We start from the raw sequence: 13,725 nt of genomic DNA, 5'->3' as shown, positions 1-13,725 counted from the left end.
TTATCAGAATTTAAATATGAAGTAAGTACTTTAGCCATGCAATAGCCATGCCATTCCTCATGCTGTGTGACTTTGAATGCTTTACTGATACTGCAAGAACAAATGACAGAATATATTTACCAAAATATGCAAGGAAAATCATATTTTGTGATATAGAACACAGTGGTCAGTAGGGTAGGAAAGCACTAGAAACATGTTGGCTATATTAAGTGTAATGTATCGCTAGACAGTTGTTCCCTAGTTGATAATAGGATGGATGATATTGGAACTTTGCAAAAATACTGCATTCAGTGGCTTCAAGAGGTTATCCTAGGATAATGATTTTTGTGCATAAGTTTAAGTCATAAGTTTAAATGTGTGAATTTACACTGATAAAAAGTTGAGTTTAACATGGAGACATGCAAGATATTAAATATTGCAGGCAAGCCCTACCCAATTCCTATCCATACGAGAAAAATCACAATTTATATGCGTGCTAACTAAAGGTTTGTGCCAGAGGCATGGTGATTAAGACAATTAGTGTTTTTTTCTCCCATTTTTTTCCACCACAAGATCCTTTTGATTTACCAAGTTCAATTCATCTATGCCTATCAGAAAGACATTGATCTTTTGGTGTCACACGTTTCATGGTTGAAGGTTACATAGGACAATGTTTTATCAGTTTACTTTATATTACTATTATCTGATAGATGAGGAGGATGATGAGGCAGAGAAAAAGATGCAGAAGCTTGTTGCTAAGGTAGACGAGATGAAGACTCAGAGGCAGACATTAGAACAGCAGCTTAGAGATAATATACGAGATGATGATGTAACAGGAGGCATTGTAACAAGGACCAAAGGAAGCATGCAGGTAATCTTAATTCACAGTGTAGTGTTTCTGACTCTTGCCTTATTTCATATGGATTTGAGTCCACCTCTGCATGAATTAATCTGCAAGACATTAACCTACACCCATCCACTGTCCCCCTATGTGTTGATTAGGTACCCAGTATGATGCAAAAGCCAATTTAGTATACTTTGAAATATGAGCTTGGAATCCAGCTCCTGAAAAAGCTTTGGAGGAGTGGAGAACATTCATACATCTTTTCTGGGAAAGCCAAAATTTAGGACTAGGTTTATAATATAATGTAAAGTGCTTAGATACAAAGCCATGATAATTTGAGTAGTAGAAAAGCAGATTTTTATGATCATGTGACCTTGAAAGCTGTATTAATTCTTCAAAAGACCAAAGTTTCTAATTTCCTTGCTTGCTCTTCTAGGAGTTTTTCCAGAATGAATTGAAAAAACATGAGACACTGATCACCTACCTTGAACAGAATCTATCTGCCCAAGACAACATCCTCAAGGCAATGACTGAAGCCAATGCTGCCTATGCTGAAAGACGCAAGATGGTTACTGGTATTGCTTCAAAGTAAGAGATAATCCCTTCACTCTTGTCCAATGGGACATTTGCGATTTTAAAGAAAATATCATTAAAAGTAGTGTTATCTCCATGTGAGCATGAAGGTTGATAAACAAGGCCAACAAACAAATATAAAAGAGTACTGGTTAGGGGGAAAAAATGCAAGTGAGAAAAATGCTGATGATGATGTAGTATGTAGGATTTACAAGGCAAGGAAAAGTACATAGTCACTGGAAAACAAAACATGAATTCTTACTATTTGTGATGTGATGTTGGGTGATGATGATTATGATAAGACTACAGCAAAAGACAATTTCAGTGACCTGTAGTGTTGAAATTCAAATCCATACTGATATTTTACCAGCTGCAATGGTCACCATTGCAAGCTTTGTAATGGATCACTTCTGTCATAGCATAGGAACTGTTTGGAGCCTAGGCCCCTTGGCATTAAAGCTACTATTATAGGACATTTGCCATGCAATGCTTGTCACAATATTGCATTTCATGAAAGGAACTGTTGGATATGAATGTGACAATAATAGTAATGTTCATGCAACAGAGCTCTAGTGTGATATTATTGTGATAACGTAATTCATTATAATTTTATCTCCACCCAGGCGTGAGGAGAAGATTGGAGAACTCATCAGCTCTTACACTGTATACGACGATCTCATTGAGAAATCTAACAAGGGCATTGGCTTCTATAAGAAACTAGAAGGGACCGTGACCAAACTACTCAACAAAACCAAAGGAGCCGTGAAGTCAAATCATGAAGAGAGACAGGAGAAGATAAAAAAGAAATATCGTAAGTCTCCCTTTACAACATTTTGTATGTAAATCATGTCAACATGGTTATACTAGGCTGTTTTCACAATCTCAATGCAGATATAGATTTGTGCCAAAAGTGGAGAAGTTAACTAGAGAAGTTATAGTTGGAAGTCTGATCTGCAGCAGGCATTGTCCAAATCATTTTTACTGAAGATCCAGGTTGCACAAGCTGTTCTGTGTAAGCAACAGTCAATCGCAGCACTGGTACGATGTAAAGATTCTGTTTGACTATCTAACAAGCTTTTTCGCTCCATTGGGAGTAGCTCTCTTTCACCTCTGCATGGTTTTTATGTCCCTTAGTGAGAATATACTACTGTCTAGTATTCACAGCAGAGGTTTGAATTAGTATAAACATTACCCACAAACATCGTCGAAAACAACAGATAATTTGACAGGATGTTTTGCTCATAGGCCTTTAATAAACTGATAGTTACTGTAAATTTGGACCATTGAGTTTGATCTGTTAAGAATTCAAATTTAAACAAATCAAACAATTTTTTCAATCAAATATTACACCATACTTTTTTTCAAGATGTATTTTCTGTTTATCATAGGATATTATTGTTTACAGTACTCCATTTTATATTAGCACAATCATATATAGTGTAATGTGAGATATGTTTTTTTTTTGGTTGGAATTGATTTCTGGTTACATCTAGGAATGTTGGATATTACACAATTTTACACAGAAATCATTGTTTTGATTTGAAGGAAGATATTTGAATTATATAATGTTGATGGCACAGGATCTTTGTCAGTATTTTGATGCCAATCTTTATTTTAGAATTTATGAAGTAGAATTTATGAAGAAGAATCTAAACATTACTTATTTCCTCCCCCCCCCTACAGCACCTCAAAGACCAGCTGCCCCTAAACCAACCCCATCTGTAGCTGGTTATCCAGGGCTAAGTATGGAAGGTCTACAGATTGGTCCAAATGGATTGGTAATAGCTGGACCTCTAGGCCCCACAGAGCCAGCGTCTGTTTCTTCTGCACCACAAGGACCTAAACTTTCAGATTACTGGAAGCCCAAATCAGGAAGGACAGCCAAATCGTCTGCATCACAACTTCCACCGAGCCAGCCTCATGTGTTTCCAGGAATGCCTGCTTCTGCTTCACCAGCAGTGTCCATGCAAGGACCTAGTCAGGTACCTTACTCTCAAGCTATGGTATCTGGAGTTTCATCAGCTGGAATACCTGGTGCTCAACCACTTCCAGCTAGTGTTGCAGTTGTACCACCCCAGGTCAGCATAGCTCAGCCACGGGTACCTGTACAACAGCAGTATGGTAGTCCGGGTGGTCAGGGGGCACGACCAGTGGCAGCAGTGCCACCATCAAATGTTGGGCAACCTGTTCCAACAGGACATCCTCAGTCAGGTTTTCCTCCACCATCCCAGAATTTGCCTCAAGGGGTTCGAATGCCATCTCAGAACATCTCACAGAGCCCTCATGCATCTCCTGTTCACCAAAGTAGGGTACCACAGCACCCAGCAACATCCATGACCAGAGAGGATAGTTTTTCAAGTAGCTCAAGTCAAAGTCCAATTCGTGTTCCCCAACAAGGTCCTGGAGGTGTGCAAGTCCAACCTGGTCAAACTAATCAGCAATCACAGATGCCTGTTGCTCATCAGCCCGGTGCTGTTCATCCAAATTTTCCTGTGCAAAGCCAGAATTACAGCCAACAGCAAGTTGGACCTAACCAAGTAATGATGCCCCCTGGTGTCCAACTAGCACCTCAGCCAGCCCAGAATCTGCACCAACCAGCTCATTTTCCTGCACACCAGGTTGCGAGTTCAGGACAACAAATTCCATCATCTGCTCCTTCCCATTCACAACAGCAAGCAGTTGTGCCTCAGTCTTTTCAACCTCCTGTGCAGCCTCCTGCATATGGCTCTGAACAGCATGCAAGAGCCAAGGCTGCAAGTATGGGGATGTCATCAGCTCCTACACAGCCGGGAGTACCACCACAGGGGACCCCTCCTTCGTCTTACTCTTCAGCTCATTTGCCAAGTGCAACCAACACCACTCCCAGCCACATGCCTGTAAATTCTGCCCCCAATCAGATACCGAACCAACAACAGCGACAACAAATCACACCAGGAAATATCCTGCCTTCTCAGGGGGGACAACCTATCCAAAATAGAGCTCTTCAACCAGGAGCATCTATGATCAACAACCAACAAATCAGTAACATTCAAATCCCATCTCAGGTTGGTATGCCACAGCATCAGCCAACATTACAACATGGTCAACAAGGAGGACATTTGCAGCAGCAACAGCAGCAGCAGCAGCATTATAGTCAGCAACTACCCAATTCTGGGGCAAGGTCAGTAGTCCCAGACCATAAAATGATTCCACCATCATCAGGAACTGGTCCAATTCCACAACAACAAGGGAATGCTCAGATGATTAGACCTCATCAACAGCAGTTTCCTCAGCAACCAAATTTCCAATCCCAGACATCCCAGCCTCAGCAATTCAACACACCACAGACTTATTCTCAAACAGGAAACAATGTCCAGCCTACTCAGCAGTATCATCCACAATCTGCTGCCTCTCATCAACAAGGGCAGCAAATGGCACTGCAACAGCAGCAACCACAGAAAGGTATTGTTCCACAAGAACCACAAGTAAACCCTGTACATCAGGTCCCAGCAACTCATCAACAGAAGTTCTCAGCAAGTAACCAACATCCTCAGCAAGGATTTGTTCCCCAACAACATCCCAGTCAAGTTCCAATATCTCAGCAGAGTGCTTCAAATGTTCAGATGCCACAGCAACAAGTCTACCACCAAGGCTATAATCAGGGTCAACAGCAACAGATCAACCAACCAGGACAACAACCTCTAAACCAACAAGGACAACAGCCTGTAAATCAACCAGCACAGCAGCCTCAAGGGTATCAGCAACCATCAGGTGGTACACCATATCAGTCTTCTCCCAGCAAACATGTGCCTTCTGGTCCACAGGGTGGTACGCCGCATATTGCAAACAATGTAAGTGGACAACAGGTAGCCAGTTCCATACCACAGCAGGTTCCTGTTAGACCTGCCTTGAATCAGCAGAACCAGCAAATGCCGCACCAGCCTCATCACCCGCAGTTCAATCAACAAATGAAAATGCAGCAACCGCAACAGAACCAACATCCACAAATGCAGCAGCAGTATCCTCAACAACAGCAGCATCAGTATCCTGCACAGCAACATCAACAGCAACAAAAACCTGTACCGCATCAACAACAACCTCCAACACACCGACAGCAACCACCCACACAGCAGCAGCAACCACTTCCGCAGCAACATCAACATCCTAACCAGCAGCAATATTTTCCACAGCAGCAGCAACTGTCAAATCAACAGCAGCCACATCCTCAACAGCCACAGTATCCTCAGCAACCTCAGAGCCAGCAAAAAAATTATCAGCAGCAACCAATTCCTCAACAACAAAATCTGCAGCCAATGCAGCAACCTAGACCACCAGCACACAACTCTAATATTGTGTCTCAGACCAACGTCAGACCACCATTCCAGCAAAATCCTCAACAGTTGCAGCAACCGTTGCAACCAATGAGTTCAGTGCAGCAGATAACCCAACAACAAAGCTTTGAACAACAAAGACTACCCCAGCCAGTGTTACAGCCCATGAAAGCCGGTGCAAAGCCTGCAACTGATCTTCTATCAACCAGCCCAGACAGGCAAAATCAACCTCTGAAGGATGTGCTTGCACCACAAAGTGTTGCATCAACTGCAGAGGTTCTATCAGAAGCTACACAACCTGCCACAGATCCAAATTCAAATGTATCTGTTCTTGCCAGCATTGAAGTGCAACCACAAAGCACCCCACAAAGTCAACAACTGCCCACTTCAACCCCCAGCGCAAGTCGAACTACAGGTCCTTCATCCACCACGGATATACTCGCAGAATTGAAGCTTCAGCCTGCTCTTTCAAGCCCTCCAGTCATCACCTCTACATCATCTTCAGTGAACAACTTAAGACAACCCCTCCCACAAGGAGTGTCAAAGACTCCAGACTCTACAACACAGCAACCAGTGTTGGCCAAGATGCCTGGTGATAAGAATCCATATGCTGATAAGGAATCTCTGGAGAAATTTGTGGAGGAGGTGGAAAGACTGGATAAATATGTAGAGGGATTGAATCGCAAGATGCTCAGTGGACCTACTGTCATTGAAAGATTGTGGAAGGTGAGAAATTTATTTATAGTTGAATATTTTATCCCTCTTCATAACTGTGTACTATTTTATAGAAACCTCAGAGTACCCTAAAATTGGGCATTTATTTTTTTCTTAATTATGAAATGTGCCTCGGAATAGTTTACTAGATAGGTGATGCATAACATTATTATTATAACAGTAGATGGGGTACAAAATCAGTCCTTTATTGTGTTTAATATTTCAGTTTTGTAGCATCATTGTATTCAGGTGTTTTTTTATTACATAACCAATAGATTTTCTGCAAATCATCTCTTTGCACTTCACCAATTCCCATTCTGTACATATGTCATTTCCTGACCAAATATTGAAATGGTGTCTGACAGAAGTACCATTACCAGATTGTCATTTGTTTCATTAGCAGTAATTATTTCCCTTTTTGGTGTGGCTGCTGTGCGTGTGTTCCTCACACCTAAATGTTTTATTATCCCTGCTATTGTTATCATAATAGGATCTGACTGACTATCAGGATCGAGAGACGCGTCAGTTTTCCATTGCCATCGCTCGTTGTTACTCTGTAAAGAACAGACATCCAGACATCATGCCTTGTAAGAAACTCTTGTTTTTTCATAGCCTTGGATCTAAGAACATGGCCTGCTTGAAGATATATTGTGGCCTGCCTGGAATTTAATTGCCTGTAAAAAAGACAGGAAAGAAAGAGATGATTATAGTTAATAGTTATAATAATAAAAACATTTCTGTAAACGTAATCTTTGCATTCATTCAACTACATCGTAGAGTCTCTTACTGCTAAAATGTCCTCTTCTACCCTATTGGCCTATAGACTTGACATTATAATTGACCTTCCATGTAAAATTCCTGTGAACATTTGATTTATCAACATTTCTTTTATTTTTTTAATAAATGGTTATATTTCCTCGTGCTATGGGCAGTAAAATAATATAATAGAAGAATTTTTTTCCATTTGATAATGTTGCTATTTTAGTATTGAAAGTATACATCAAATAAATTTCCAAGGATGATAATCTTATGAATAAAGTAGTATACTGTCATACTATTATAATGTTTATTTATGGATTGTTCAAAAGTTTAATGTGAATGAAATTGTAAATGATATTTCATACCAGATGACCATAACAGGGTGTGTCTTCGGGGCACCAGGGATGACTACATCAATGCTAGTTTCGTCAAAGATGTTGTTGCGACGAGTCCTTGTTTCATAGCAACGCAAGCGCCACTTCAACCATCCCTGAGTGATTTCTGGTTGATGGTGTATGAACAGCAGGCTTCACTCATTGTCATGCTGCTCTCAAAACCAACTACAGGAAAGGTGAGTGATTAGGAAAGGGGGACATTACATGTAGCTTTTGTTCAAGTTGTAGGAATATTGAGGGAAAAAAGACTGAAGATTTAACTTAAAATTTGTGCTCATGAATCGTTTACTAATAAAGTGGTTTTAAAGGTAAATGCTAGTTTTGGTAACGATATCAAAATGAGTTTGTACAGAATCCAATGAAATGACCACCAAAGTGTCTGTTTGTATAAATAAAACGTATGTGCCAAAGGATTCTGGAAGAAATTGTGTAATTGCTGAGAAATCAGCAAATAAGCACAGGATTCGGGTAGAGCGTCGGGCCTGACATTCAAAGCAATAATTATACACTGTCCCATGTGCGCTTATCTGTGTTGGGGATCTTCAGTCTGAACATTTTTCAGCGTAGATTTCAAGATTTCACAAAGTTCAGTTTATGTAACTGTACCAGATCTAGATCCTCGATGATATACTGATAATTAAGCCTTGTTTTACAGACTTTCTCGTGAAATCAGTGTTTACTGCAACTACTGGAATTTCTCTTTAATGACAGGTTGAAAACTTGCTCAAAGTCTATCATCATTTGAACATTTCTTTTAAGACATGAAGAAATGTAATGATCATGATAGTGATGATGATGATATTGTTGAGGATGCTGATAATAATGAAAATAATGATTATGATGATATGACAATTGTGATGTTGAATGAGCATAATTTTTGCATTGATCACTTTTAGAGCAAAACAAGTTCATTCTTCGTCAAACCGTAAATATCAAACAACCTTTCTGGACTGTCGTGTTTGTAAGCTCACCATAATATGCCAAACTATAAAATGCATTTATTCTATTCACCACAGGGTTCAACAAGCTTCATCAGCTATTGGCCAGAGGATAAAGGTCCTGCCCAGAAATTTGGTGACATCTCTATCAGCTTACAATCAAAGCGAACGACAGACTACCATGTAGAAAGGATTATCCATCTAACTCATCTACCCACGAGACAGATGAGAACCATCACACACCTACAGTTCACTGCCTGGCCTGAGTTGTAAGTTGTTTCAAATCTCTTTGCGCAAAATGTTGATAATATTTTTTGTAAAAATAATATATATGTGTGTGAAGAGTAGAGTAGAATCAAGGATGAAGCAAAGTATACACTATGTTGTAAAGCTTTCGGCCTGGCCTTCTTCAGTTTTTATTTGCTGACATGGGTCATAGCAAATTCTCTGAATTAGGGTTGTGTTGTGTACCAATTCAGGAGAATTTGCTATGACCCATGTCAGCAAATAAAAACTGAAGAAGGCCAGGGCCGAAAGCTTTACAACATAGTGTATACTTTGCTTCATCCTTGATTCTACTGTACTCTTCACACATATATTATAAACAATGATCAAAGCGATTGGTACATATTTCCACGCCCCTCTCATTATATATATAAATATATATATATCTTTGCATTAGAATGACTGCAAAGATTGTGTCTCCTCTCCAATTTTCTTCTTGTATGCAAATGGAACACATAATCTCATGATTCCATCTGTAGTAATTATGACTTTTTTGGGGTGCATAAGTTCTATCAAGAAAAAATGGGGTACTAGTCTTGATTTAATACTATAGTTTCAATATGTTGATGCATCATATTGAAAGTTGCCTTAATAGCAATCAGAAGGACTTTTGACAACATCCTTTTGAATGAATTTCACCTAGGGGGTCTTTTTCCTTATAATTGTAACTCCTTTATCCCTTTGTCTGCACAGAAATGGGAGGGCAAGAAGTGAAAGGATTCTGAAATTCAGTAAGTTAGTCTTAGGTATGTGCCTGTAAGTGATTCTTCTGTGTCATTTTCCAGTGGAGTACCAAGTAGCCCTGGAGTACTGCTGCAGTTCATTGATGAAGTTCAGAGTTATCATTCTCAACAACGCAAGACACAGATCCCCATTGTGGTTCATTGCAGGTGAGCAACATACACTATTGTTTATATGTAGTCTAGGATAGTTTGGTGGTAGTATACAGTGAGATATTGAACTTGAGATTATTATGAAATGTGAGGTAGAGGATAGAGAGAAGAGGGAAAGAGAAATGTTTGGATGTCTGTTCAACCATGATCAGAATGAAGGTTAATGGGGCAAAAGAAGCAACATAAGAGAGTGGAGAAAAGAGTTAATTGAATTTTGGAATAATGGTCTTATTTCTTTGCAAATGACAGTGATTTGTCAAAAAGTGGAGTGTTTGTTGGCTGATAAGGGAGGGATGGAATTAAGTTCTGATTCACAAGGCTGGAAATCTCACTAGACTAATGAATGTTACATGACCAAAGGCATCTCTGCTCATAGGAAGAAAATTCTTTTGTTGCTACATACTAATGGATGATATAGGAGATTATCTTATTAATTTGTTTTCTTTTGTTTTAATTGACTTCTACTCATCTCACATGTTTGTAAGACCTAATTTCTGTCTGTTTGTCTTACTTCCTTTTTCACTGTTAGTTACATGCTTCAATTGACCCATGTAGGTAGAATAATCACCCCATAAAAAATTCTTCAGACCATATTATGCAAATGTGTCCTTCTCAAAATTGAACAGCTTCTGTAAACTTCTGTGGAGCCGATCCAGGTGTGACTTAGATGTGACTTGCCTGTATTGCATATCTGAACGCTCTTCTTCTATGAAATCCATGAAAATTCATATTTTGTAGGTCAAAATAGAAATTGAAGAATAGAAATATTCAGAAAGTTCAATTTGCCCAATTGATCGTGGGCCTGGCAGCCAATGTGCAGTGCCAGATCGACGAGCCTCCAAACGTTAGATGTTGAATGCCAAACAGGGTAGCAGCAACTCCCATCTTTTTATGTCTTTTGGTCTGACGCTGCCGAGGTTTGAACTCTGACCTCCCGGTTGTGAGACGGACCCTCTACCAACTGAGCCAACACATTGGTTTTGGTGCTCTATGAATTACACTTTAAAATTGTTAATTTTCACTTAAAGAATTGGTGTGCCATGTTGTTTGTCCCAACAGTGCTGGTATTGACAGAACTGGTGTCTTCTGTTTAGTCTACACTGCTGCCCGGGAAATCAACGAGGGCCATGGGATCACTGATATACCCCAGATTGTCAAGAAGCTACGACTACAGAGGAAATGGATGGTGACAGAGAAGGTAACATACTGGCCATATTCTATAATTATTCATAAAATAAAATAATGAATAAGAAAAAGTCCATTATTAGTCTACATGATTGGTTTTAAAGGGAATCCAGCCTTGGCCATAGAATGTTGTGTTGGGAAGGAGAAAATGAATTAAACAGAATGGTGAAAGTTTGAAAGAAATCGAACAAGCAATAAGAAAGTTATAGCTGCTTTAAAATTGAGATCACTAATACCATGTAGATTTCAAATTGGCAACTAGGTAAGTAAATTATGACAAGGGGCAAGGACAACTTTCTCATAGGCCATGTACTTTATTATCAGGGATTTGTGGCTTTCTCCTACATGTAAGTACCCATTCCCCTGGGACAGTAATCTAAATATAACCCAGGTAGTAGTTCTTTAATGTCCTCATGAAAGAAAAATATAATTTGAAATGAAACTTTTGGGGAAAATGACATTTTAGCCAGAATATGTATTGGAATACATGGAAGAGTAGTCCTTGCCTTACATCACTATGACATCACATAAGCGGCCAATTTGAAGTCTCAATGGGTATAGTGATTAACAATATTTACAACTTTTAAAAATTCATAACTTTCTTGTTATTTGTCCAATATTGTTCAAACTTTCACCTATCAACTTGTCTAATTTTTACTTTTCTTATAAAAACAAGTTTTTATTTGGGTGGATTCCCATTTAATATAGAGCAGAATAGTAATTTTGGATTAAGGGTCAGTGCACTTGCCAATGTAGAAGTGCGTGTATTGCTTTGTCGGGTATTGGTGATTTGAAAAGTAGAAATAGTAAAAAGCAATTGTCAGAAGAAATTTTTGGGTATGACCCAAAAAGAACCATTATTCCCATTTGAATCAGTTGTTTAAATACAGAATGTTAATTTTCAGATTGATGCACTTGTTAATTCAAGATTATTGTGAAGCATTTTGTTCCCATAAAAAAGATGATTTTTTTTATAAAACAGAAATGATTCATTAGGACCCCTTGTTCCTTTATGAGCTTAACTTTGTAAAGTTTTTTCTATTGGACAAGATGATCCTTGAGCTTTATAGCTTGTCGTAAGTTAGAAACAATCATCCGCTTTTCCCTAATCAATGTGTTGATGTACACTATATTACACAATTCTCATTGATCTGTATGACTTACATTCACAGGAACAACTCAAGTTTAGCTATGATGCCATTCTGTGTTATGCTCATCATGCTCTGGCAAAACGTGAGTATTAAAACAAATCATTTTTTCTCATGTTTCTTCTACCTGTCCTGCATTCCTTTCCAGTAATTATTACTTGGTGTTATGGATTAGTAACACTCTCCTGAAAAGGGGTATTTAGAGCTAAAGGTATTGGCAGATTTAGGGAAGAAATGGGGGGGGGGGAGGGGCTGTGGTTGAGAAAGGTAATTACTGATAACTCAAACCTTTAATTCTGATGGTACTGTGTATTCCCTACTGACCTTCTGAAGAACACTCTTATTTTGTTTAGGTGGAGTAGCTACAAAGAGTGTTGCAGCTGCCTCTCCCCTTGACGCCAAAATTGCACCCTCAAGGCTCAACTCTTTTGATGTTATCATGGGAACAGACAATGTAGACACCCTCATCTCTCGCATCTCCAAGTTTAGTGTCAAGCCCAACCAGCCTCCCGCTGCTGAAACAGTACAGGAAGAGGTTGTCCCAACTGAGGGTGTTGAAGTAGAGAATGCAGCACCTGCAAGGTCCAATGAACAAGATGGCAATGACCAGCAGGAGACAAGGGACAAGGTGGATGGAGACATGGTATTTCAGGGTATCCCAGACCAAGTTACAGGAGACAGCCTCCAGGATCCTTCTAGTAACTCCACCCAAGGCTTGCTCAGTAACACCGGAAGCAGTACTCCATCAGGGATCAGTTCCTTCACGTCCTCTCCGGCCCATTCTGGCCACAAACCCAAATCCCTTGACCAGCTTCAGGCCAATAACCTTGAAGTCTTCTCCCAAACGCTGCAGAACTTTGTAGCACCGGATGTTGTTGAATCCAGCACCAAACAGGACACAGCCGACAACACCTCGGAAGGATCCGGATCGATGGAAGGACCAAGTTCATCGCTTCCGTCAATCCTGGCTGACCTTACTCCTCAGAACTTCTCAATGAAGGAGAAAGGTCAGACCAAACAGAAGGTGTCCAAGGCTGATTTCTTGGAAGGGAGGGAGGGCTCAAGGACAGCATTGACAAGTCTGATCCTGATGATCCCTTCAGTGGCCTGGATCCTATGTGGTCAATGAAGAGCAAGAGCTCGGAACCAAAGCAGTCGTGATCCTGTCAAATAAACTGTTGCAATATAAAAGGCAATCGTCTCAAAGTGTTATATTTATGTTATTTAATTAGCAAATGCATGCGATTGCTATGCTTACGTATTGAAACTGGAATATCTGTAACCAAATGTCACTGCTCAATTTGTAATGTTCATCTTTTCATTATAAAACCATCATCATTTATGTCAATGAAGACTTGTTCAGACTTAGCACAACAAAACTTAACAAAATATTTGTGTACAAATTCAGTTGGAAATGAGGCACCCTCAAATGTTATGTCTGTAGGCAAATTATGGCAGAACAATTTGTCTGTGTTGAGTAGGCCAAATATTGTGGCATTATTGAAAATGACTATTGTAACAATGAAAGGCTAATGATTTACACATCATCAAAACGAGGGACATTATTATGCCATGCATTAGTCTGCATAACTTCAGATTTTTTTGAAGACTTGAAATGTATAATACATGTTCACTAGAATTGTTTTGGCGATGTCTCACCACGTCTGAACATGGTGAAAACTGAGGCTAAGCTTTTACACAC

General features: G+C 39.5%; 1 protein-coding gene across 2 annotated transcripts in view; it reads left to right on the top strand.

Moving 5' to 3' along the window:
• Positions 1-13,725, top strand: part of LOC121425657 (tyrosine-protein phosphatase non-receptor type 23-like) — a 29,101-nt gene extending 15,376 nt beyond the window's left edge. For both annotated transcript variants that reach the window (XM_041621813.1, XM_041621804.1), the window contains exons 13-23: positions 690-850; positions 1,260-1,411; positions 2,020-2,207; positions 3,080-6,432; positions 6,911-7,007; positions 7,548-7,750; positions 8,591-8,781; positions 9,583-9,687; positions 10,750-10,888; positions 12,048-12,108; positions 12,377-13,725. In XM_041621813.1, the coding sequence (XP_041477747.1) occupies positions 690-850; positions 1,260-1,411; positions 2,020-2,207; positions 3,080-6,432; positions 6,911-7,007; positions 7,548-7,750; positions 8,591-8,781; positions 9,583-9,687; positions 10,750-10,888; positions 12,048-12,108; positions 12,377-13,152 (5,426 nt within the window). In that variant the 3' untranslated portion in view covers positions 13,153-13,725. The remainder of the gene's footprint in view (positions 1-689; positions 851-1,259; positions 1,412-2,019; positions 2,208-3,079; positions 6,433-6,910; positions 7,008-7,547; positions 7,751-8,590; positions 8,782-9,582; positions 9,688-10,749; positions 10,889-12,047; positions 12,109-12,376) is intronic.

Source organism: Lytechinus variegatus, chromosome 1, assembly GCF_018143015.1.
Source record: "Lytechinus variegatus isolate NC3 chromosome 1, Lvar_3.0, whole genome shotgun sequence".
Taxonomy (NCBI): domain Eukaryota; kingdom Metazoa; phylum Echinodermata; class Echinoidea; order Temnopleuroida; family Toxopneustidae; genus Lytechinus; species Lytechinus variegatus.
This window is presented reverse-complemented; position numbering and strand designations above follow the sequence as displayed.